Genomic DNA, 25,786 nt, shown 5'->3' on the forward strand with positions numbered 1-25,786 from the left:
CACTTCTCAGCCCACTTCTGCATCCTATAAATGTCTCTCTGCAATCTTCGACAATCCTCTACACTATCCACAACACCACCAACCTTTGTGTCGTCTGCAAACTTGCCAACCCACCCTTCTACCCCCACATCCAGGTCGTTAATAAAAATCACGAGAAGTGGAGGTCCCAGAACCGATCCTTGTGGGACACCACTAGTCACAACCCCCAAAGCTGAATGTACTCCTTCCACCACCACCCTCTGCCTTCTGCAGGCAAGCCAATTCTGAATCCACCTGGCCAAACTTCCCCGGATCCCATGCCTTCTGACTTTCTGAATAAGCCTAACATGTGGAACCTTGTTAAATGCCTTACTAAAATCCACATAGATCACATCCACTGCACTACCCTCATCTATATGCCTGGTCACCTCCTCAAAGAACACTATTAGGCTTGTTAGACACGATCTGCCCTTCACAAAGCCATGCTGACTGTCCCTGATCAGACCATGATTCTCTAACTGCCCATAGATCCTTTCTCTAAGAATCTTTTCCAACAGCTTTCCCACCACAGATGTAAGGCTCACTGGTCTATAATTACCCGGACTATCCCTACTACCTTTTTTTTTAAAACAAGGGGACAACATTCACCTCCCTCCAATCCTCTGGTACCATTCCCGTGGACAACAAGGACATAAAGATCCTAGCCAGGGGCTCAGCAATCTCTTCCCTCGCCTCGTGGAGCAGCCTGGAGAATATTCTGTCAGGCCCCTGGGACTTATCCGTCCCAATGTTTAACAACTCCAACACCTCCTCTCCCTTAATATCGATATACTTCATTAATCCCGAGGGAAATTTGGTTTCCTTACAGCCGCACCAACCAAGAATAGAGCATAAATATAGCAATACAAAAAACCCCAACAATCAAACACCAAAATGCGAACTATGCCACATGGAAAATAAGTCCAGGACCAGTCTATTGGCTCAGGGTGTCTGACCCTCCACGGGAGGAGCTGCACGTTCGATGGCCACAGGCAGGAACGACCTCCCGTGCCGCCCAGTGTTGTATCACGGTGGAATGTGGCCGAAGTCCAACAGTAAAAAGTTCAATATCCAGTCTGCAAACACGTTCCTCGATCGTAATATATCCCAGATTGCACCATCCGTTGTTAGCCAGAACAGTAAGCACCGAACTCCTTTACGCTTACTGCTCTCAGTGCACTTCTGGTCAGCCGGAACGGTATTACCCACCAAACTCCTCTTCTCCAAAAGACTCTGTTGTCTCAACATGCTCCAGAACATCAACCTCACTCATATTGTCCTCACCTTCATCAAGTTCCCTCTCATTGGTGAATACCGAAGAGAAGTATTTATTAAGGACCTCACTCACTTCCACAGCCTCCAGGCACATGTTCCCATCTTTATCTATAATCGGTCTTACCTTCACTCCTGTCATTCTTTTGTTCTTCACATAATTGAAGAATGCCTTGGAGTTTTCTTTTACCTTACTCGCCAAGGTCTTCTCATGCCCCCTTCTTGCTCTCCTCAGCCCCTTCTTAAGCTCCTTTCTTGCTACCCTATGTTCCTCAAGAGACCCATCTGATCCTTGCTTCCTCATGTATGCTGCCTTCTTCCACCTGACTATTTTCCATCTCACTTGTCATCCATGGTTCCTTCACCCTACCATTCTTTATCTTCCTCACCAGGAAAATTTTATCCCTAACATCCTGCAAGAGATCCCTTAACATCGACCACATGTTCATAGGACATTTCCCTGCAAAAACATCATCCCAATTCACACTCACAAGATCTAGCCTTATGGCCTCATAATTTGTCCTTCCCCAATTAAAAAATTTCCTGTCCTCTCTGATTCTACCCTTTTCCATGATAATGCTAAAGGCCAGGGAGCAGTGGTCACTGTCCCCCAGATGCTCACACACTGAGAGATCTGTGACCTGACCCAGTTTGTTACCTAATACTAGATCTAGTATGGCATTCCCCCCCAGTCGGCCTGTCAACATACTGTGACAGGAGTCTGTCCTAGACACACTTAAACTCAGCCAAACAGTGAAATTTTTAAGGGGAATATGAAGGAGAGCTACTTCGTTCAGAAGGTGTGGCATATGGAATGAGCTACCAGTGTAAATGGTGAATGCAGGGGTAGATTTAATGTTTTAGAGGTCTGGATAGGTATATGGATGGAACGGGTATGGAGGCAATGGTCAAGATGCAGGTCTATGGACTCGGCATTTTAAATGGTTCAGCGCGAACTAGATGGGCCGATGAGTCTGTTTCCTGCAGTTTCTTATGACTATGACTCTACCCAGATGGAATATGAGGTACTGCTCTTCCAACCTACCCATTTCCTCCTCCACTGCCATGCTGAAACCAAATGCAGGTTGCAGGAGCAACACATGCTGTCATGGTAGTCTCCAACCTAATGGCATAACTTAATTTCTCTTAAGTTCTGGTAGCCACTCCCACAACCTCCCTCTCTTTTACTCCAAGGTTAGCTGGCCTTTACATCTAGCCTTAGCTTACCAACTCACTTTGTAACCTAGGACCTAATCTTTAGACTGTACTGGTCAATGCTGCCACATGCAGTATGACTATTAACTTGAAATGGACTCAACAACCTACACTTAAAAAAAGCAATGAAATAAAAACACTAAGTAACAGAATATTATTAAGAACAGTTTTTTGTTAAGACATTTGACAGGATTTAAATGGCTCAATAAAAGCCATCAAGTGGCCATTCTGTGGGCATAGCCAAAGGGTGGATTGACGGAAGCCTATTAACTGCTCATAGCCTGCTCCACATCTGAGCAGCGATATTAGGGAGGTACAAGTAGTTACATACCCTGAAGAGGTTATGGCAGTCATAAGGCATGGGCTTGGTCCAGTGTGATCCAAGCTGGTGAAATAGAACTTTGCAAGGCAGGAGCAAAACATACTAATTTCAAAAATATGGAATTGGGAGACAGCAACAGGTGAACGATGGAGGCAAAATGTAAAAAAAAACAGAAGGAACAAGGTGGGGGGGGGGGGAGAAGGGAAGTGTAAAGATTGGAGACAGACTGGAGGGAAATAAGCAGGAACAGCTACCACTGCTGGATTCTGATAAGTAAATGAGGAGAGAATGGGAACACCGGATGGAGAGGTGAATAGCAGTTGGGATGAGACAGGGAAGAAACAAGTCCTTCTGCTCATGACATGCACGCCAACCTTTCTCACCCTCATCTTGCTTTCCTGTATCAAGACCAGATACTCTATGCCTTGCCCTTTTTAAGTGTCTAAAAACTTCAGCATAGTAACTATTTAATTCCACCACCTCTGGAAGTGTGGTTGCACATAGCACATTTAGATGGAGAAGTAACAAAGATTTTCACTCACGTATGTGAAGGATCTAAGAAATAAAGTCAATTCAATTCAGAACTTTTTACTGTTGGACTTCGGCCACATTCCACCGAGATACAACACTAGGCAGCGCGGAAGGTCGTTCCTGCCTGTGGCCATCGAACGTGCAGCTCCTCCCGTGGAGGGTCAGACACCCTGAGACAATAGACTGGTCCTAGACTTATTTTCCATCTGGCAAGTTTGCATTTTGTTGTTTGACTGTTTGCAGTTTTTGTATTGCTATATTTACGCTCTATTCTTGGTTGGTGCGGCTGTAACGAAACCCAATTTCCCTCGGGATTAATAAAGTATATCTATCTATCTATCTGTGAGCTGGTCATCATGTAGAAGATGTGTAACAGCAGAATGAAGGATACACCAAGCACTCAGTTTGCAAACCAAAGTGGTTGGTGTACAATTTCTGCTTCTAATGATGATCCACAGCACACCTCTGACTCCTAGTTTACAACTCGTGTTACAGTTCTGCATCCATCCCACGCTGAACAGTGAAAAGGTAGGTCTCTGTCCCTGCGAGGACTGCTCACCTGCCATTCCTGTGTACTCCATCATGGTCAAAAGCATCTGGTATTGGTAGTTCATATTTCAAAGTTCAAAGTAAATCTATTGTCAAAACTCATGTCACCACATACTACCTTGAGATTCATTTTTGCAGGCATACACGGTAGAAAGAAATACAATAGAATCAATGAAAAACTACAAAAACTGACAACCACTCTGCAAAAACAAGCTGCGCAAACGCAAAAGAATGACAAGCACCGAGAATATGAGTTGTAAAGTCCTTGAAAGTGAGTCTACAGGTTGCAAGGTCAGGCCAGTGTTGTGGTGAATGAAGTTATCAACACTGATTCAGAAGCCTGATGGTTGAGGGGTAATACTGTTCCTGAACCTTAGAAGAAGATGGTGTTAGCAAACAACATGACCAAAGATGACATCCTTGAGACAATTCACAAAACAACTACTTTTACTACTACTACTTCTTCCAAATATAATTCCGCTACTATTGGAATCTGTGATCTAAATTTTGAAGGTGTGTTTTCAGGCCAATTGAGCAATTTGGCACCTTGCTGTCTCCGAAGGAGTTCAGTGAGGTTTTGAGCAGAGTGTGCTGCCTGAAGGCCGAGAAGCCTGGAGATATGATCAATTCCATTTCCCACAGATTAAAGCGTCAGGAAAGACTGAAATCAATGAGGATGAGAGTGGAAGGCGAGCAGGTGTTCAGCATTGACTTGGGAAAGGTTTAGTTGAAACGGTTTGTGGATTGGACTCTGTAATTCACATTACGATGCACTTCTGGTTACTCCTTTTCTTATTGCTATATTGTGCGATTTTGATCGTGGCAGACTGGCTCTGTAGTCTGCCGTCAACGAACAGCACTGAACTGAACAGAACGGAACTAAACTGAACATTCCCAGATTGTATCAATGACTTGGTGGTTTAATTCTTTGTATTCTGTTTTTCGCTAATTTTTTTGGCTGTCTGCTTGATTAGTTTTTTTTTGCACATGGGTGTTTGATGTTTTCTTTCAACAGGATAGAGACGTAGAACAGTACAGCACAGGATTGGACCCTTCAGCCCATCTAGTCCATGCTAAAACCATTTAAACTGTGTACCTCCATCGACCTGCACCAGGACAATTGGCCTCAATACCCCTACAATCTATGTATCTATCCAAACTTCGCTTGAACGTTTAAGGTGAGCTCACATGTAGCACTTGTTCCACATTCTCACGACCCTCTGAGTGAAGATTCCCCTCATGCTTTCCTTAAGGTTTTCACTTTTCACCCTCAAACCATGACCTCCGGTAGTCCCACCCAACCTCAATGGAAAAATCCTGCTTGCTGTTATCTATGCCCTCATAATTTTGCATTCCTCTATTAAATCTCCTATCAATCTTCTAAGTTCTAAGGAATAAGTCCTAACCGATTCAGTCTTTCCTTATCACTCAGCTCCTCCAGATCTGGCAACATTCTTGTAAATTTTCTGTACTTTTTCAACCTTATTTGCATTTTTCCTTATCAATATCTTATACAACTTTAACATAACATCCCATCTCTTGTACTAATACCTTGATTTATGAAGACCAATGTGCTAAAAGCTTTCTTTACCAAGGGTTCCAAGATATTTCTGTCCTGTGATTTTCTAGACACTAGATTACTACAGCACATTACAGGCCCTTCGGCCCTCGATGTTGTGCCAGCCCATATATTCCTTAAAAAAAACGTATAAACCCACACTACCCCATAACCCTCTATTTTTTCTTTCATCCATATGCCTATACAAGAGGCTCTTAAGTACCCCTAATGTTTTAGACTCCACCACCATCCCTGGCAAGTCATTCCAGGCGCCCACAACCCTCTGTGTAGGGAAGGAAAAAAAACTTACCCCTGATGTCTCCCCTAAACTTCCCTCCCTTAACTTTGTACATATGCCCTCTGGTGTTTCCTATTCATGCCCTGGGAAACAGATACTGGCTATCCACCCTACCTATGCGTCTCATAATCTTGTAGACCTCTATCAAGTCCCCTCTCATCCTTCTACACTCCAAAGAGAAAAGTCTCAGCTCTACTAACCTTGCCTCATAATACTTGCTTTCCAATCCAGGCAACACCCTGGTAAATCTCCTCTGCACCTTCTTCATAGCTTCCACATCCTTCCTATAATGAGGTGACCAGAACTGAACACAATACTGTAAGTGTGGTCTCACCAGAGATTTGTAGAGTTGCAACATGACCTCTCTACTCTTGAATCCCATAGGCCTTCTTAAATATCCTATCAACCTGTGCAGCGACCTTGAGAGAAGTATGGATTTGAACCCCAAGGTCCATCTCTTCATCCACACTCTTAAGTAACTGACCATTAACCCTGTACTCAGCCTTCTGGTGTGTCCTTCCAAAATGCATCACCTCACACTTATCCGGATTGAACTCCATCTGCCACTTTTCTGCCAAACACTGCATCCTGTCTATATCCTCTTGTAACCTTCGACAACCTACAGCTCCATCCACAACTCCTCCAATCTTCGTGTCATCCACAAACTTACTTACCTATCCTTCTGCCTCTTCATCCAGGCCATTTATAAAAATCACAAAGAGCAAGGTTCCCAGGACAGATCCTTGCGGCACTCCACTAGTCACCGACCTCTAGGCAGCATACTTTCCTTCCACCACTTCCCTCTGCTTTCTTCCTGTAAGCCAATTTTTTATCCAAACAGCCAAGGTTCCACTGATCCCATGCCTCATGACTTTCTGGATGAGTCTCTCGTGGGGCACCTTGTCCAATGCCTTGCTAAAATCCATGTAGACCACATCTGCCGCCCTACCCTCATCAATTTCTTTTGTTACCTCTTCAAAAAACTCAATTAGGCTCGTGAGGCACGACCTTCCCTTCACAAAGCCATGTTGACTATCCTTGAGTAGACTGTACTTCTCCAAATGTTTGTAGATCCTTTCCAATAGTTTGCAGACCACCGATGTGAGACTCACCGGTCTATAGTTCACAGGATCCTCTCTATTACCTTTTCTAAACAAGGGAACTACATTGACCGAGGCCTGAGTTGACATAGTAGTAGTAGAACTACATTTGCCATTCTCCAATCCTCCAGCACCTCCCCTGCAGCCAAAGAGAATTCAAAGATCATAGCTACTGCTCCAGCGATCTTTTCTCTCACTTCCCACAGCAACCTGGGGTATATCACCTCCGGCCCTGGGGACTTATCAATCTTGATGTTTTTAAGATGATCCAACACCTCTTCCTTAATCTCCACATTGTCAAGCACACAGACCTGTTCTATTTCGACCTCACCCTGATCAAGGTCCTTTTCACTTGTGAATACTGAAGCAAAGTATTTATCTAGGACCTCCCCAACCTCCTCCGCCTCCAGGCACATATTGCCTTCTTTATCCTTTAGCGGCCCCACCTTCATTCTTGTCATCCTTCTGTTCTTCACATACGCTTAGAACTTTTCTGTGGGAAGATAAATCTCAGGATTGTATACTACGTACATACTTTGACAGTTACCAGCTGGTGGCGTAGTGGCATCAGCGCTGGACTTCCAGGTGAGAGGCCGAGTTCGAATTAATCCAGCCGGCTCCCTTGCACGTTCTCCATCTGTGCCTGGGTTGAGTGTCGAGCCAACAACTTGACCTTGTAAAAAAACCTGGAGAGGGATGGGCTCCGCCAGGTTTCAGATGCCCAAGACACACTGTACGATGAGCATACAAAAAAAAAGCTTGTCATAATGGCGCCCTGACGACTCCACCAGGAGCTAAGGGTGCGCGCGCGCGTACACGTATATACACACACACACATACTTTGATAATAAATGTACTTTGAATCTTTGAACCTGGTGGGGTGGTTCCTCAGACTCCTGTGCCTCCTTCCTGATGGCAGCTGTGAAGAGAGAGCTTGGCCTCAGTGGTGGGGTTCCTTGATAATGGATGCTACTTTCCTGTCGTAGTGCTTAGCAGAGTGGAGGACTTTTCCTGTGACGGACTGGGCTACTTCTATCACTTTTTGGAGGCTTTTCTATTCTTGGGCTTAGGTGTCTCCATACCAGACCGTGATACAGCCAGAAAATAAGCTCTTCACTGTACATCTATAAAAGTTTGTCAAAGTTTTAAATGGCATGCCAAAACTGCACAAACGTCTAAGAAAGTAGAGGCGTTGTCATGCCTTATTTGTAATGGCAGGTAGGTACTGGCCCCAGGACAAATCCTCTGAAATAATGCCAAGGAACTTACAGTTACTGACCTTCTCCACCTCCAAGCCCCTAATGAGGATTGGCTCTGACTTCCACCTTCTTCCTCCAATAGTCAGTAATCAGCTCTTTGGTGTTGCAGACATTGAGAGGTTGTTGTGCCACCAATCAACCAAATTTCCAATATGCCGATTCCTTACCACATTTGATTTGGCTAACAACAGTAGTGTCATCAGCAAACTTAAGAATGATGCAAAAGATTAAGTCACTTGGCATTCAGGATAAAGTAGACAATTGAATTCAACACTGGCTTAGCAAGATAAGCCAGAGTGTGGTAACAGATAACTGTCTAATTGGAGGCCTGCGTTGTAGGGATCGGTGCTGTGCCCACAGTGCAGTAGCTTAGTGGTTAGCACAACGCTGTGCAGCATAGGCGACCCAGATATAATTCCCGCCGCTATCTGCAAGAGGTTTGTGCATACTCCCCATGAACGTGTAGGTTTCCTCTGGATATATGGGTTTCCTCCCACATTTCAAAGACATACCAGTTGGTGGGTTAACTGATCACTGTAAATTGTCCCATGATTAAGCTCAGCTTAAATTTGGGGATCACTGAGACACCGTGGCTTGAAGTGGCTCTGTATATCAATTTTAAAAAATAAAATATTAATGATTTAGATGATAATGTGGTCAAATGGATCAGCAAATTTGTTGGTAACACCAGGATTTTGGGGGGGGGGGGCGCAGTAGTTATCAAAGATTGTAAAGTGGTCTGGACCAACTGAGAAAATGGACTGAAAAATGTCAGTTGAAATTTAAAGCAGAAAAATGTGAGGCATTGCACTTTGAGAGAACAAATGGCAGGACTTGCAGTGAATGGTAGGGCACTATAGTATGCCTTAGAACAAAGGGACGTGGAAACAAGAGATCCATAGTTCCTTGAAAATGGCATTACAGGTAGACAGAGCTTCTGGCATGTTGTCTTAATAAATCAGGGCACTACACTGAATACAGAAGATGGGATATTATGTTTAAGTTATACAAGACATTGGTGATAACAAATTGTGTGCAGTTCTGCTCACCTACCTACAGGACAGATAATAATAAACTTGAAAGAGCAAAGAGAAATTTTAGACAGATGCTGCCGGGACTTGAGCACCCAAGTTATAGGGAAAGATTGAATAGGTTAAGAGTTTAATTGCCTGAAAGTGCAGGAGAATGATGGGGAGAACTTAAGAGATATATAAAATTATGAGGGGTATAAATAGGGTGAATAGAGTCAGGCTTTCATCCGAGGTTGGATTAGACTGGAACTAGAGGTCTAGGTTTAGGGTGAAAGGTGAAATATTTAAGGGAAAATCTGAGGGGGGATCTTCTTCACTCAGTGCAATGTGGAACGAGCTGCCAGCAGAAGTGGTTGATTCAGGTTCAACCAATGCCCTTGAATGAAAAAATCCTACAAAAAAGTATTGGATACGGCCCAGTCCATCATGAGTACAGCCATCCCCACCATTAAGCTCATCTACATGCTGCATTGTTGCAGAAAAACATTATCCATCAAGGACCCCCGCCATCCAGGTCATGTTCTCATCATGTACTTCCATCAGGAAGAAACTAAAGGAAGGGAAGCTACACTCCCTCTGTAATTCCCTTATCCATTAGTCCCTCCCCAGTAATGTCCCTCTGAGCACTTATCCCTGGCAAGTGGCCCAAGTGCAACACCCTCCCTCACCTCCATTCAGGGCCCAGGTGCGGCCCCCTCTACACTGGTGAGACCCTTCGTAAATTAGGGGACTGTTTCATTGAGCACCTCCACACTATCCGCCACAAGCAGGACTTGCTGGTGGCCAAACATTTCAATTGCAATTCCCGTTCAGGTCTGTCAGTCCATGGCCTCCACTTATGCCAAGATGAGGCCACCCTCAGGGAGAAGGAGCAACACCTTATATTCCATCTGGTTAGCCTTCAACCCAATGGCATGACTATCGATTTCTCCTTCTGGTAAACAAATCCGTCCCCCCCCCCCACCACTTCCCTCTATTTCCCACTCTAACCTTTTACCTCTCCCAGGTTCCAGGCGAGCTCAATGCCTTCTATGCTCACTTTGACCACCAGAATAGGGAGGACATATCATGCACCCCCATATCTCCCGAGGATCTTTTGCTCTCAGTATCTGAAGATAACACGCAGGCAGCCTTCAAAAGAGTGAATCCAAGGAAAGTATCCTGTCCAGACAAAGTACCTGCCCAAATACTGAAACCTGTGCCAACAAACTGGCTGGTGTACTCACTGATATTAGATTAGATTATAAGGACACTCAGTCCTCGTTTATTGTCATTTAGAAATGCATGCATTAAAAATGATACAATGTTCGTCCAGAATGATATCACAAAAAAAAACAGGACAAACCAAGACTGAAACTGACAAAACCACAGAGCAATACCATCAAAGTTGCTGGTGAACGCAGCAGGCCAGACAGCATCTCTAGGAAGAGGTACAGTCGATGTTTCAGGCCGAGACCCTTCGTCCTGATGAAGGGTCTCGGCCTGAAACGTAGACTGTACCTCTTCCTAGAGATGCTCCCTGGCCTGCTGCGTTCAACAGCAACTTTGATGTGTGTTGCTTGAATTTCCAACATCTGCAGAATTCCTGTTGTTAGCAATACCATAATTTGATAAAGAGCAGACCATGGACACGGTAAAAAAGAAGTCTCAAAGTTACGATCGACTCATCATCTCACACAGACGGTAGAAGGGAGAAACTCTCCCTGCCATGAACCTCCAAGCACCGACAACTTGCCGATGCATTGGAAGCACCCGACCGCAGCCGACTGAGTTCGTCCGAAAACTTCGAGACTCTGACCAGCCCCTCCGAGCACCATCCTCTGCCGAGCGCTTCGACCCTGCCCCGGCCGCCGAGCAACAAGCAAAGCTGAGGACTCTGGGCCTTCTCCTCCGGAGATTCCGGACCACACAGTAGCAGCAGTGGCGAAACAGGCATTTCTCCGGATGGTCCTCCGTCTCCATCAAGTCAGGATTGTGCACAGCACCCTACTTGACAAATAACAGACATCACCTCTGGAGTGGCCGCTGCGAGCTGCGTCGCACCGCCATCTCCTCCTCCCGACCTTGATATCTTCAACATCTCACTCCAGCAATGTGTGGTAACCATCTGCTTCAAGCAGGCTTCAATCGTACCAATGCCCAAGAAGAGTGTGGTAACCTGTCTAAATGACTATTGCTCAGTGGCATTTACATCTACAGTGATGAAATGTTTGAGACTGGTGCTGAAACATATCAGCTCCTGTCTCAATGATGACTTGGATCTGCTCCAATTTGCCTACCAAAGCAACAGGTCTACAGTAGATGCAATTCTGTTGGCTCTTCACACAACCCTGGAACATCTGGACAGCAAAGATACATACATCAGGATTCTCTTTATCGATTACAGCTCAGCATTTAACACCTTCATCCCCTCAAAACTGATCAGCAAACTCCAACACCAGGGCTTCAATAACCTCTTGCACAATTGGATCCTGGATTTCTTCACTTATAGACCCCAGTCAGTTAGGATTGGCAAAAACATCTCCACAGTCTCGATCAGCACAAGAGCACCACAGGGAATGTATACTTAGCCCCCTGCTCTACTCGCTTTACACCTGTAACTGTGTGGTACAGCTTCAAAACCGTATACAAATTTGATTTCGACACCACTGTTGATGATTAATCAGCATACCAGAGGAAGAATGAAAACTTGGCTGTGGTGTAATAACAACAACCTCTCACTCAATGTTGATAAGACCAAGGAACTGATTGTAGACATCAGGACACTTCAGCAGAGGGAAACAAGAGCTTCATGGGCCAGTAATCATCAGAGGTGGAGAGGGTCAGTAACTTTAAATTCCTGGGTATCACTCTCTGAGAGGAGCTATCCTGGACCCATCATATAAATATTACGCGAAGAAAGCACGACAGTGCCTCTACTTCGTCAGGAGTCGGCAGAGGTTCCACGTGTCATTGAAAACCTTGGTAAACTTCCATAGATGTGTGGTGGAAAGTATGCAGACTGGCTGTACAATGGGAACACCAATGCCTTTGAGCAGAAAATGCTTCAAAAAGTAATGGATTTGGCCCAGTACATCATGGGTAAAACCCTTCAAACCATTTTGGGCACATCTACATGAACCGTTGCCATAGAAAAGCAACACCCAAAGATCCAGAATATGATCTTTTTCCCGCTACTGACATCGGGTAGGAGGTACAGGTGCCTCAAGACACAGACCACCAGATTCACGAACAGTTACTACCCCTCAACCATCAGGCTCTTGAATAAAAGGGGATACCTACACTCTTATAAGGACGCTGTAATATTGTTATTTCATGTTTGTTAATTATTGCTATTTATTTACATCTGACTTTGCACAGAAAAAGAATCCCAGGATTGTGTGTGGTGACATGTACTCTGATAATAAATTTTATTTTGAACTTTGAATTTCTCAGCTGCCTAGTTCTTCTCCCTGGGTCCCCTCCTCCTTCCTTTTCTCCCATGGTCCATTCCCCTCTCCTGTCAAGATTCCTTCTTCTCCAACCCTCAACCTTTCCCACCCACCTGACTTTACCAATCATCCTTCCAGCTATCACTCCCCTCTCCCCATCTTTTTATTCTGGTATCTTCCCCCTCCCTTTCTAGTCCTGAAGGGTCTCGGCCCAAAACATTGACTATCTATTCATTCTCATAGATGCTGCCTGTCTTGCTGAGTTCCTCCAGCATTGTGTGTGTGTTGCCCTGGATTTCCAGCACTGCAGGCATTCTCATATTTCTGACCTGAGAGGTTTGGATAGGTACAAGGATGAGAGAGGTATGGAGGGCTATGGTCCAGGTGCACACAGAAGGGACTAGTAAATCAGACATGTTTACTAGATGAGCCTGTTTCTATGCTGCGGTGCTCTGACTCCAATCAAGTATGGAATTTAGCAGTGGGATTCAGGAAGTTATGTTCAGCAAATCTGGAGCGCAACAGTGCTCTAATAAATTCAACCACCAAGCCAACATAATTGCATGACAACTGCTTCAGATAGCTGCCTTACAGACAAGAACCATAATGCTACACTTTAGCCAAAAGTCACTGTACATAAACCTAATATCTCAAACTGCTCAACTTTGCCTTAAAACTTTCTACACAATAGGCCAATTTACAAGTGTGTCTTTCGACCAAGGCAGTTTCTGCATAAAACAGTTAAATCAAAATTATCAAATACATCCCTCCTAGCTTAATAGCAACATTTGTGGCAATTTTCAGTTAACAATTAATAGTTAATATTTATTCATTTTGTTGCACCTGGGAAAAATGGACAGCACAGTCGTATAGTGGTTAGCATAACGCTATTTGAACTAGTGACCTGGGTTCATTTCCCACCACTGTCTGTAAGGATTTTGTACGTTCTCCCCATTACCCTGTGGGTTTCCTCTGGGTACTCCAGTTTCCTCCCACATTCCAAACACATGGATTGGAAGGTTAATTGGTTACATGGGTGTCACAGGCTCTTAGGCCAGAAGGACCTATATCATGCTCGCTCTCTAAATAAGTAAAAAAAAAATGCCAATTTATAATAGTTGCATCTGAAAAGGGGAAAAAAATTTGTTTCTCAGACCTCTAACTCAACCTATTCTCCTTAATAAGCTCCCTGTCAGTATTTTATCAACGTATTTCAAATATCCAACATAGCCACCAAATGAAACATTAAAATTGCTCTGATTGCAAAGTACAAAGATCTATCATGATTTTCAAATCACTTCCCAAACATACAAATACAAAATGAACATTACATCAGAAAGAGAAAATGTCACTGGCCCAGCTTACATTGACAATCTAGGCAGTTCTACTGAGGACAGCTGGCCAATTACAACTCAACTGTCAGCTAATTCTTAATTTTTGTACCTGCACGCCAGCACAGAAGTAGACCTACAAACATTCCCCAACAGGTTCCTGCTCTATTATGCTCTTGGCCAGAGTCTAAGGACATTCCATAAGGTGGCGCCATTCAACTGTATAGGGTTGCTGACCTTCAGAAAAAAGGCAAGTGCTTTGTTTCTTCAAAAAAGAAACAACTTTATTGTGTGTTAATGAGAAAGATCCAAGTTGAATATGCTGATAAGTAATTCCAGGTATAAATACACTTCCACTGTTCTTTATTAGCTAATTTCAGTATTTTCTGTGCATTTCAATTTCCAATGTGGTCACAAAATGCAACAACAAAATGTTTAATTTGGCATCAGAGATTTAGAGTAGCAGAATAAGAAGTTAAGTCAGTCATTTAACCCCTTGTGCTTGTTCTGCTATTCGTTATGATCACGGCTGATCATTTATCTTAAAGCAGTTCTCTTGCACTAACTTCACTTCCCTAGATTTGCTTAAAAGAAAATACATTCCATCTGTTGAACAGCTGGATCTCCATAAGCCACTAGGTGAAGAAATCTCATTTTGCATCTGTGCAGAATGTCCAGGTGCTTATTAAGAATATGACCCCTAGTTTAGGAAAACCAACACTGTATCTATAACTAAGCCCTATAAAATTCTGTATGCATCAATGAGATCAACTTTAGTTCTTCCAAGCTTGAGTATATGGTCCCAGACTGATTAATCTCTCCTCTTATCACAAACATGGAATCAACAAATTTGGTATTGAAAGAAACCTGACCACATCAGCCAGGTGGCTCTTGGGTGGGGCTTTAGCAACCTCCAGTTAGACTCAGGCTAAATCCAGTTCAATTTCACCTATTATCTATAACCCACAATAGGAGCATCATTCGGCTTAGGGAATTAACTGTGTGTCAACAGCTTTGGATATTCCAGTAAAACATATAGCACTCCGTGTATTAATGAGCTATAAAATTTTAGGAGCATATTCAAAGTTATTGGCATTCTGGTACTGTTTAAACTTGCAATTCCTTTGTAAATTCAAATCTCATAGTTATAGCAAAGAATAAGTGTTTGATATTAATGCATCAGATTAAAACTAATGAGAATTAACACATTGGGAAAGGTAGTATTAGTCAATACCTATAACCTACAGAAACAGGCCCTGAAGAACATGATATACCCTTTTGTCCATTTAGACCTTACTGCTACTCCAAAGGTTTGTAACATTTTTGAATACAAGCTCTCAATCAACAGAGCAGACTCAATGGGCTAAATGATCTAATTATGTTCCTAGATCTTATGGTCTTAAAGGTGGAGGGATGGAGCAGGGGCAAGCTGGGAGATCCACAACCCAATGGTAAGAAGATTTAATTGTCCAATTTCAGGTAATCCATACTGCCTGTGCACTTTCAGATCCACAAAATTTCTTCTCTACCCACTTGATTCCATCTGCCAACACCAACAAAGCATACTCACTGGATCTCCTAAACCCTCCCATAATTGGTTCATCCCTTCCTTATAACATATTTACCATACTCCAGCATCTGCAGTCTCCTGCCTCCATTTATCACCTTGTTTCTCAGGTTGGAGGCCCATGACAGGGAATTGTGCTGGAACCCTTGTTTAATATTTATGCAAATGATTAAAATGTATATGCACATGGTATAATCTGTTTGCAGATGATACTAAAATAGGTGGTATTGTAGGCATCAAGGGTCATTAAAAATTTTGGGGGATTTTGATCAGCTAAGTAAATGAGAGGACTGACAAGCAGCTTTTAATTCAGTTAAGTGCTTTTAGGGAAGTCAAACAAGGGTAGGGTTTGTAGAGTGAACGGTCAGGCTCTGTGGAGTGTGTAGAACAGAGGGACCTCGGAGTACAAATACTTGGTTCACTGAAAGCAGTGTCACAGATAGGTAGGGTGGTGAAGCACACTGGCCATTATCAGTCTGTGCACCAAGACTAGGACTTGGGACATTAACAAGACTAAGGCTGTACTTGTAGAGTACTGAATGCACAGTCTCAGAAATGCAGGAAAGACATTATTATACTGGAAGATTTAAGAGGATGCTTCCTGAACTGCAGGGCTACAGGGCCTGAGTTAGAGCGAGAGGTCGAAGAGGTTGGGTCTTTATTCCTTGGAGAACGGGAGGAAGAAGTGAATGCAGTTAGCTCCCCTTCACCAGGGAGGGCAGAGGTTTATTAGATTATTAGATTATGAGGACACTCAGTCCTCGTTTATTGTCATTTAGAAATGCATGCATTAAAAAACGATACAATGTTCCTCCAGAGTGATATCACAGAAACACAAGACAAACCAAGACTAAAACTGACAAAACCACATAATTATAACATATAGTTACAAGAGTGCAAAGCAATACCGTAATTTGATAAAGAGCAGACCATGGGCACAGTTAAAAAAAAGTCTCAAAGTTCCGATAGCCTCATCATCTCATGCAGACAGTAGAAGGGAGAAACTCTCCCTGCCATGAACCGCCAAGCGCCGCAAACTTGCCAATGCCACACCATTGGAAGCACCTGACCGCAGCAGACTCTGTGTCCGTCCGAAAACTTCGAGCCTCCAACACCGAGCACCATCCTCTGCCAAGCGCTTCAACTCCACCCTGGCCGCCGAGCAACAAGCAAGGCCGAGGACTTGGGGCCTTCCCCTCTGGAGATTCTGGATTACACAGTAGCAGTGGCAGCAAAGCAAGCATTTCATAAGTTTCACCAGATGTTCCTCCGTGCTCTCACATCTGTCTCCATCAAATCAGGATTGTGCACGGCACCCTACTTGACAGATAACAGGTATCACCACCGGAGTGGCCACAGCGAGCTGCTTTGCGCTGCCATCTTCTCCTCTCGCCGGTTTAAAATGAGAAGTGAAAGATTCAAACAGGAAGCAAGGGGAAACTCTATCATTCAAAGGGCATTTGGATATGTACATGACTATCAGGGATTTAACAGGGTCCATATGTTGGGTACCATAATCAGCATACAAGGGCTGGATGACGGGGCTTGTTTCTACACTGTATCACAGAAAAGTGACAGCAGAGCAAAAGAACCAGCCATAACATGTTGGAAAAGGCCCAAATGGCCTACTGTTATCATTTCTAATAATGCTCTTCTTTTACAGGTATGGATTTATTGGGTTGATTGGGCCAAAAGGTGGTTTACAAAATCTCAATATCTTCATCATACAAACCAAGAACTACATTCTTAAAAAAGTGCAAAAATTTAATTCAGTTAGTGGCATACTAAATTAGGGATGAATGATGATTAAACTGTATCCTTGCGCAATTAGTGAACCATGATTTACAGTCAATGAGTCCAGAGAATACATTTTTTTTAAAACACAAAAAAGTGTGATACATGCTATAGTTACATAACAAAGTTTTTAGTTGCATTTCTAATTGCTTGACACCACATATTAACACGAATCTAGTCACAATATTGACATTTGCACCAAAAGAACACAGCCAAGTGCTGATTAGCACAGTGATACATACAAGAGCTGTTACCTCTGTGATGCAAATGTATGGCACTGCAATAGAGTACTCAAACAAAGCTGAAGATGGTACAAAGCTGCTAAAATAGTAAATTTGACACAAGTTTAACTTTTAATTTCAAAATGTTTTCTGCACTATATAAATGATATAACAGGCACATCATCAATAATTCCATAAACTAGCAAGATCTCCACATTTCTTCCAACATCATTGCAAGATCACATTATTCCATACTGGCCATATATTTTCACCATCTGCACGACACAAGGTGGCTACTCATCATTTATATTGTGAAAGAAGCCTACAATGAAGTATTCCAGAAATGTGAATTACTTACAATAAATGAATCAGAACCGCTGGCAGTTTAAAAGGTGACATTAAACAAAACTTACTAAAATGCCTGGACAATATAACCTTTTTCCTTCAATAGAAAAACAAGTTGATTCTGCTCCCCTTTCCAACACTTATGCAGATACACAATGCAATATACGAACTGAAGATCTCAAATGTTAGTGGTCTTCATCACGATAAATTCTATATATAAAAAAAGTAGAGCTCATTTCCCAAACGACAAAATATTTCAGGGTTTTCAAATTATTTTATGAATATCTCCTACTGTTCTTTTGTTCTAAATGTTAACAGATCTACCTAGTTCGTGGCATCAGTTGCACACTACTTTGCGCAAGGAGACCAAAACCAGACAACATCCAAGTTCGATTCCACTAAGGCACTCTGCAATTGTAAAAACCTTTGCACTCATTGTCACATCCTGTTGCAATTAGTGCCCATACATCACTTTCTTTCCAAATGCCTACTGTGTTTACATATTTGTTTCCAGCACAATCTGAACAAGGACTCCCACACCCCTTTAAAAGATTTAGCTCCTAATCCCTATAGTCATGCTCATTAGGGTTGCCAACACTGCATACATTAAGCAGGGCCACATGACCGTAAAGGTTTATACCCACAAACCGCCAAAAATGTCCAAAACTATAAAATTCCAACTCAAGAGAACTAAGAACTGGGAAGAAAAAAAAGATGCAAGAGCTAATAGAAATGTGTATTTCTCATTCATGGGTTTTGTCTGTTTACATTGCTATAACGTTTACACTAGTTGAATAGGCTGCACAGTCAGAAACTATTGAACTATAAATCAGAATATACAGCCCAGCTGTATATCAAAAGATTTTTTTTTTGGCAAACACACATTTCATGTTATGACACAGATGATTTCAACAAAAAGCAGATACAGGAAAGTACTGAAGTTTATCTATTCCTGCCTGAAATGAGACTCCATTGCAAATGCGTAATTTCAAGAACATTACTTCCAACTGGAAACTCCAGTGTGCCACTGTAAAAATCAAATTATCTTTGACTACTAATGTAATTTGGGCATGGGGCTAGCAAACCCCTCCTGTAAAAACCCAGAGCTACAGAAACACCAAAGACCACCTCCCTGGGAGAAGAAGAATCTTCACCGAGGTGGTGTAGGAAATTGTGTGGTGAAAACAAAAGCCACAGGGTCAAACAACCTTCCATCAGCCCGGGACAAAGGACTCTGTCCAGCTGCTGTTGGCAGCCTATGCCTCAGCAAGGCTGATGGGCTTAAGACTACTGTAATTTAATACTGCCTTTGTAACTATTTTTAAAAGATAAAACAGCTGATAGAAGAGGGATAAACTATTACATCAAAGGAGGATTTTCAATTATAGTTGTTTATTGCTAGGGGTATTCTACCTTAAAGGCCAATCAGCTTTAAGATAGGAGAAAGTGGTGTGGTCAGTCACCACAGAATATGTCTTGCACATTGAGCTCTGTTATGGTGAGCATATTCAGGGCTCAGATGCTGTCACGTGAACTTGGCCTAAATTTAGAAACTGCCACTATTTTGTACTTCGCTTTTAAACATTATCCGTATTCAATATTATGGTTTCTACTAGACAAATGCTCATGCATTAAGGCTCTTCAAGCAGTAGGCTATTAACGAAATCTGTTTCATTACTAATTCTAGTATAGATTGCTACCTTGATTGGAGGAAATTTGTTGCAAAACACAAATTCAGTTTGAGATAAAATCCCCCATTAAAACCACTCTGCCTTTGCAAAATACTCATTTTTCGAGTCCACCACTTCACTACTACTCTGGGGAAATCAATAAACAAATCCCAACTAATTTTAAACCATTTTGTACTTTAATTCTACCCATAAAATCACCATTGCCTGCTTAATCACAACCATCTACTGCTACTATTTTCTTCATCTTTTCTTTAGACCAAGTATATTTAGTTTACAGACTTATCTCAGTAATAGCTAACATGTTAAACCAACTAAGCTGAATATACTGAAGTCAAATTCCATTATCTGTACGTCCAATCAATTTGAATCATCAGGTCACTGAACCCCAGCTGTTCTTCCTCTCAAAGTTGTACTCATTTCCTTCAAATTTAATTTTTTTTATGTTTTTGTTTCCTTTACCTGTCTCTCTACATGTTCTATTTATCTGCACCAAAAGTTTCCAAACTATGGTAACTAAGAGAAAGGGAGATGGTACTTGGGAGAAGTTGTACAGAAACAGAGATTTGTAAGAATGTGTAATTTTATTAGGCTTTAGGACAGAGGTTATTAGAGAGGGAATCTTGGGAGAGGGTCAGACACTGTTCGCAAGTAATACCATTGAAAACACACAGCAAGCTGCACATAGATATTAAACAGCAAAAAACCTTGGATGATTTTAAAGATTTAGTGATTAAAAGCAAACTGGCATTCAAGGGATTTAAATGTTCGTAGAAGTAAGGGATGCTGGTATATCTAGAGGAAGCTATGCGCAAACAAATACGAGAAACTTGCTCTGCACCCTTCAACTCTGATGCCCTGTGCTTCATTGCATTTTAATCCTTCTGACTTATATTTTCCTCTAGGACCCAGATTCCTATCAAGTTCTACAGTGCAAGCATTAGCATTTAACAAATAGACTCCTCTTTCCAATTCCACTCCTTTAGCCGTGTGTTCAGTGCATTATACTAACATTAATGTGCACAAATCATAATAATCCAGTAATTATAACCCTTCAGTGCTTCTTCATTATTTTTCCTCCAAACACTCCCATCACAACTCATTGCTTCAACTAAAACAGAACAAATGCTGGAAATGTGAAATATGACAGAAAATGCTGGAAAATCTTCTGTAGCCCTCCATCTGAAATGTAATCAAGGAAGTAAGGAAAAATAAAATAATAGTTTGCAAAACCCTTGAGAGGATTCTTAGCCACAAGGTGAGGTTGCAGAAGTCAGGGTTGTTCTCCTGGAAGCAGAAGAGGATGAGGGGGGATTTATTCACAGTGGAAAAAATTATTTTCATTAACAGATGGGTTACAAAAATGGAGACAGATGTAATGCTTTCAGCTACAATGTGTATGAAAATTTTTATTTAATATGACATGGGGTAATGATTTCATTGTGGTAGAAATACCATCAATCAATGATTTTAGAAGGAAACTGGATTGGTACAAGTGGAAATTAACTTCTAGCTCTCAATGAACAGCACAGAAAAGCTCTAAAAGGGCCTCAAGGATTAAACAAGTCTCCTCCTTCTGCACCTTAATAATGAGGTTAAATGATAAAAGATCACTGACATTTCTGCCCTCAGCTTCCTATAGTCCAAATTAATCTCAAGGAGATATTCAGATGGGTACTACTTCCATTTTGGACCATAACCACTACCTTTGATTTTCCCCTGACACAACAGCTATTGGTAGTTAATGCTACCATTGCTTTTTATTTGAAGGATTCAATCCATTTTGCCTGGAAACACCACCCCATTGTCATTTCATCCCCTTCCCACCACCTTTTGTCCATTCTTCTTCCTTCTATCTTTGTCTAAAACTTATTTCCAACCCTTCATTCACAAGCCTACTCCACAACTGAATAAGATCAACAACCACTTTCCTGCACTTTTATGACCTTGTCATTCCATGTCTGTCAATAACGGCAATATCTTGTCTTGTGGTCTTGGTTTTCACTAACCCAAGCTAGAATGTGCTGACATTAAAGAGAGCAGAAGTGGTTCACGAGAATGCTAGGATTCATGGACAAGTAGTGTTTGATGGCTCTGGGCCAATACTCGTTAGAGTTTAGAAGAATGAGGGGGGAATCGTGTTAAAACCTATCCAATAGGCCAGGAGAGAGTGGATGTGGAGAGGATGTTTCCTGTCATGTAGGAATCTTGGACCAGATTGCACAGTCAGAACAGGGGGATATCCATTTAGAGTAGAGATAAAAAAGAATTTCTTTCGCCAGAAAGTGGTAAATTGCCATAGTTGAGGAGGGCAAGTTATTGAGTATATCTGAAGCAGAGATTCATAGATTCTTGATTAGTAAGAGTGTCAAAGGAGGCAGAGAATGGGGTTGATTGAATGGCTGAGCAGACTCAATGGGCAAAATGGTCTAATTCTGCTCATATATTATAGACTAAATTCAATATAGTTTCAAAGCCTTCGAGAATTCCAAAGACTTCTGATTTTTAAAAAATACTTTCTTAAATAGGGACCTCATTATTTTAAAACTATGGTTTTTATTCTAGGTACCCTTATCAGGGGAAACTCCCTCAAAACATGCCACTCAGAATCTTGAATGTTTCAATATCACATTTCCCTCTCGGCTCCAAAGGAAGATGCCAAATGTCAATGTCAACCCCTACAAGCCTAAGAGCAACATTCCATCAGCCTTCACAATAACCTGCTGGACCTGCTTGCTATCAATGTGCTTCCTGCACTAGGACACTCAGGTATCTTTGTACCACACGATTACTTCAGGCTCACTTCATTTAAATCTGCTTTCTCATTATCCTCTTAGCAAGGTATATGTTTATTGGTTTCAAAATGACAACAAAAAGGACTTGCCCCTTTTCTCCAACACCCCAGTAAATTATCCCACAGCCTGGTATTAAGGCAACATATCTTACAGCAACTGTAATAACTAAGTAGTCAATATTTACATTAGGATTTCATTCTTCCTTTCCCTCCTCGTGCTCAGTAAACTGAGATGAGAATGTTACGGGTGATGGGGAAGGTGAAGTTGTGGAGATGGGCGGGACAGGGGGGGTGGGAGGGAAGGAGACCGGGATTGGGGGGGGGGGGAGATGAAGGGAAGGAGACCGGGGTTGGGGGTTGGGATGAAGGGAAGGAGATGGGGGTTGGGATGAAGGGAAGGAGATGGGGGTTGGGATGAAGGGAAGGAGACCGGGGTTGGGGGTTGGGATGAAGGGAAGGAGACCGGGGTTGGGGGGAGGAGGAAGGGAAGGAGACCGGGGTTTGGGGGGAGGAGGAAGGGAAGGAGACTGGGGTTTGGGGGGGGGGGATGAAGGGAAGGAGACCGGGGTTTGGGGGGGGGGGATGAAGGGAAGGAGACCGGGGTTGGGGGGGGCGGATGAAGGGAAGGAGACCGGGGTTGGGGGGGGGGATGAAGGGAAGGAGGGTGGAAGGTGAGAGGGACAGAGACCGGAGGGGTTGCAAGGTGAGAGGGACAGAGACCGGAGGGGTTGCAAGGTGAGAGGGACAGAGACCGGAGGGGTTGCAAGGTGAGGGGACAGAGACCGGAGGGGTTGCAAGGTGAGGGGACAGAGACCGGAGGGGTTGCAAGGTGAGGGGACAGAGACCGGAGGGGTTGCAAGGTGAGGGGACAGAGACCGGAGGGGTTGCAAGGTGAGGGGACAGAGACCGGAGGGGTTGCAAGGTGAGGGGACAGAGACTGGAGGGGTTGCAAGGTGAGGGGACAGAGACCGGAGGGGTTGGAAGGTGAGGGGACAGAGACTGGAGGGGTTGCAAGGTGAGGGGACAGAGACCGGAGGGGTTGCAAGGTGAGGGGACAGAGACCGGAGGGGTTGCAAGGTGAGGGGACAGAGACTGGAGGGGTTGGAAGGTGAGGGGACAGAGACCGGAGGGGTTGCAAGGTGAGGGGACAGAGACTGGAGGGGTTGCAAGGTGAGGGGACAGAGACTGGAGGGGTTACAAGGTGAGGGGACAGAGACTGGAGGGGTTGCAAGGTGAGGGGACAGAGACTGGAGGGGTTGCAAGGTGAGGGGACAGAGACCGGAGGGGTTGGAAGGTGAGGGGACAGAGACTGGAGGGGTTGCAAGGTGAGGGGACAGAGACCGGAGGGGTTGGAAGGTGAGGGGACAGAGACTGGAGGGGTTGCAAGGTGAGGGGACAGAGACTGGAGGGGTTGCAAGGTGAGGCGACTGGAGGGGTTGGAAGGTGAGGGGACAGAGACCGGAGGGGTTGGAAGGTGAGGGGACAGAGACTGGAGGGGTTGCAAGGTGAGGGGACAGAGACTGGAGGGGTTGGAAGGTGAGGGGACAGAGACTGGAGGGGTTGGAAGGTGAGGGGACAGAGACTGGAGGGGTTGCAAGGTGAGGGGACAGAGACCGGAGGGGTTGGAAGGTGAGGGGACAGAGACTGGAGGGGTTGCAAGGTGAGGGGACAGAGACTGGAGGGGTTGCAAGGTGAGGCGACTGGAGGGGTTGGAAGGTGAGGGGACAGAGACCGGAGGGGTTGGAAGGTGAGGGGACAGAGACTGGAGGGGTTGGAAGGTGAGGGGACAGAGACTGGAGGGGTTGGAAGGTGAGGGGACAGAGACCGGAGGGGTTGGAAGGTGAGGGGACAGAGACTGGAGGGGTTGCAAGGTGAGGGGACAGAGACCGGAGGGGTTGGAAGGTGAGGGGACAGAGACTGGAGCGGGTGGAAGTTGAGGGAGGATGGGGAAAGCAGGACTGCACTCAGGGGGAGGAGAGGCCCGAGCAGGGATCCGGTCGCCAGTCCTTTACCTGGGGATGGTGACACACTTGGTGTTGCAGCTCTGCGTGGTGATGGCCTTCTCCAGCTCGTCCAGCTGCCCCGTTTTCTTCAGCTTCTTCACCAAGCTCTTGACGGCCTTCTCGCACCACTTATCGTCCTGGCCGCTGTTGTGCTGCGGCGGCGGCGGCGGCTGCTGGTTCGGCGACTGCGAGGAGGGCGGCTGCGACTCGCCTCCTTTCTTCCAGCCCAGCAGGCGCTTGACGATGGGCGGTGTGAAGGGCAGGATGGACATGGTGGAAGCCGGGGATGGGGTAGGGTCGGGTGGGCTGGAGGGGAGATAATAAAAAAGGGAAGCCGAAGGCCGATGTGAGCGGGGGGGAGAAAACGGTTCAAAAATTCAAACAATTGTGCTTCGCGCTGCTCGTCAACCGCCGCTTTACCACGGTCAAAACGCGCCACCTAAACAGCCCACCAAATGTGTCGCGATTGACCCTGTGTGAATTTATTAATGATTATCACATCCTCCCGTGAGGAGATTTGGTTTTTTTTAAATTTTTTTCTCCCTTCTCTCTTCGAGTCGCTCGCTCCCCCTTTTTTGTTTTGATTGACGGCCATCAACCCGCGCTCCCCCTCCCTAGGAAAGTCCCGCCCCGAATCCGCTTCCTGCCCCACCTATTGGTGCGCGGGCGCAAGCGTTATCCCTATTAGTGATAATGTGAGTCTCGATTGGATAACAGTGAACGTCAATCATTCCGGCTCGAAGGGAACGTCCGGCGGAGAGGTTTGGTTGAGACAGCAAACTTTTTTCAGTGTGGGGGCGGGGGGAATGCGTCTTCTTCCGCCCGGTTTACATTTAGTCCCAATAACTGCCTGTAATGATTGAGGTTTTATGAATGAAAACAATGTTCTGATTTGTGTTTGGATACATAAGTCTATTCGCATAAGATTATTCTCCTTAAATCGAACTGTTACTTTGGGTTTGCAGTTGTCAAAACGCATTGTTTTTGGCGCGTGAGGTATTATTCCGCAAGTGGCCTTACATGTAAATCGGCCTCAGTTGTCATCTGAGGTAAAATTGTTTGATGTTAAGGCATGTTTTATCGTTGTAGAGTTTGTACTTAAAATAATTTACTTAAAATAATAATTCGTGTTGCTTCTAACTTGTAGGAAATATCACGGATAACAATGTTTTGAAAACTGGGTTATAAAGCTAAAATTGGCTAAACTGGTTCCAGGACAGTGTGGTGTGATTAGAGTAAGAAATTAAATTACGTCTATGTACATATAGTCAATCCAGGAATCCAAACTTGCATTAATATCTGAAGTACTGTTGAAAATAAACTTGCTTTAATTGCCAATTCTTTCTAAATATTAATAAAACCAGACAATTTTAATCAACACACATCAAAGTTGCTGGTGAACGCAGCAGGCCAGGCAGCATCTGTAGGAAGAGGTACAGTCGACGTTTCAGGCCGAGAC

At 43.9% G+C, this 25,786-nt stretch overlaps 1 protein-coding gene across 2 annotated transcripts in view; it reads right to left on the bottom strand.

Annotated features, from left to right (window-relative positions):
* smad2 (SMAD family member 2) overlaps window positions 1-24,937 on the bottom strand; it is a 121,505-nt gene extending 96,568 nt beyond the window's left edge. For both annotated transcript variants that reach the window (XM_072252172.1, XM_072252171.1), the window contains exon 1: window positions 24,337-24,937. In XM_072252172.1, the coding sequence (XP_072108273.1) occupies window positions 24,337-24,599 (263 nt within the window). In that variant the 5' untranslated portion in view covers window positions 24,600-24,937. The remainder of the gene's footprint in view (window positions 1-24,336) is intronic.
* Window positions 24,938-25,786: the final 849 nt, after the last annotated feature.

This window comes from Mobula birostris, chromosome 3 (assembly GCF_030028105.1).
Source record: "Mobula birostris isolate sMobBir1 chromosome 3, sMobBir1.hap1, whole genome shotgun sequence".
Taxonomy (NCBI): domain Eukaryota; kingdom Metazoa; phylum Chordata; class Chondrichthyes; order Myliobatiformes; family Myliobatidae; genus Mobula; species Mobula birostris.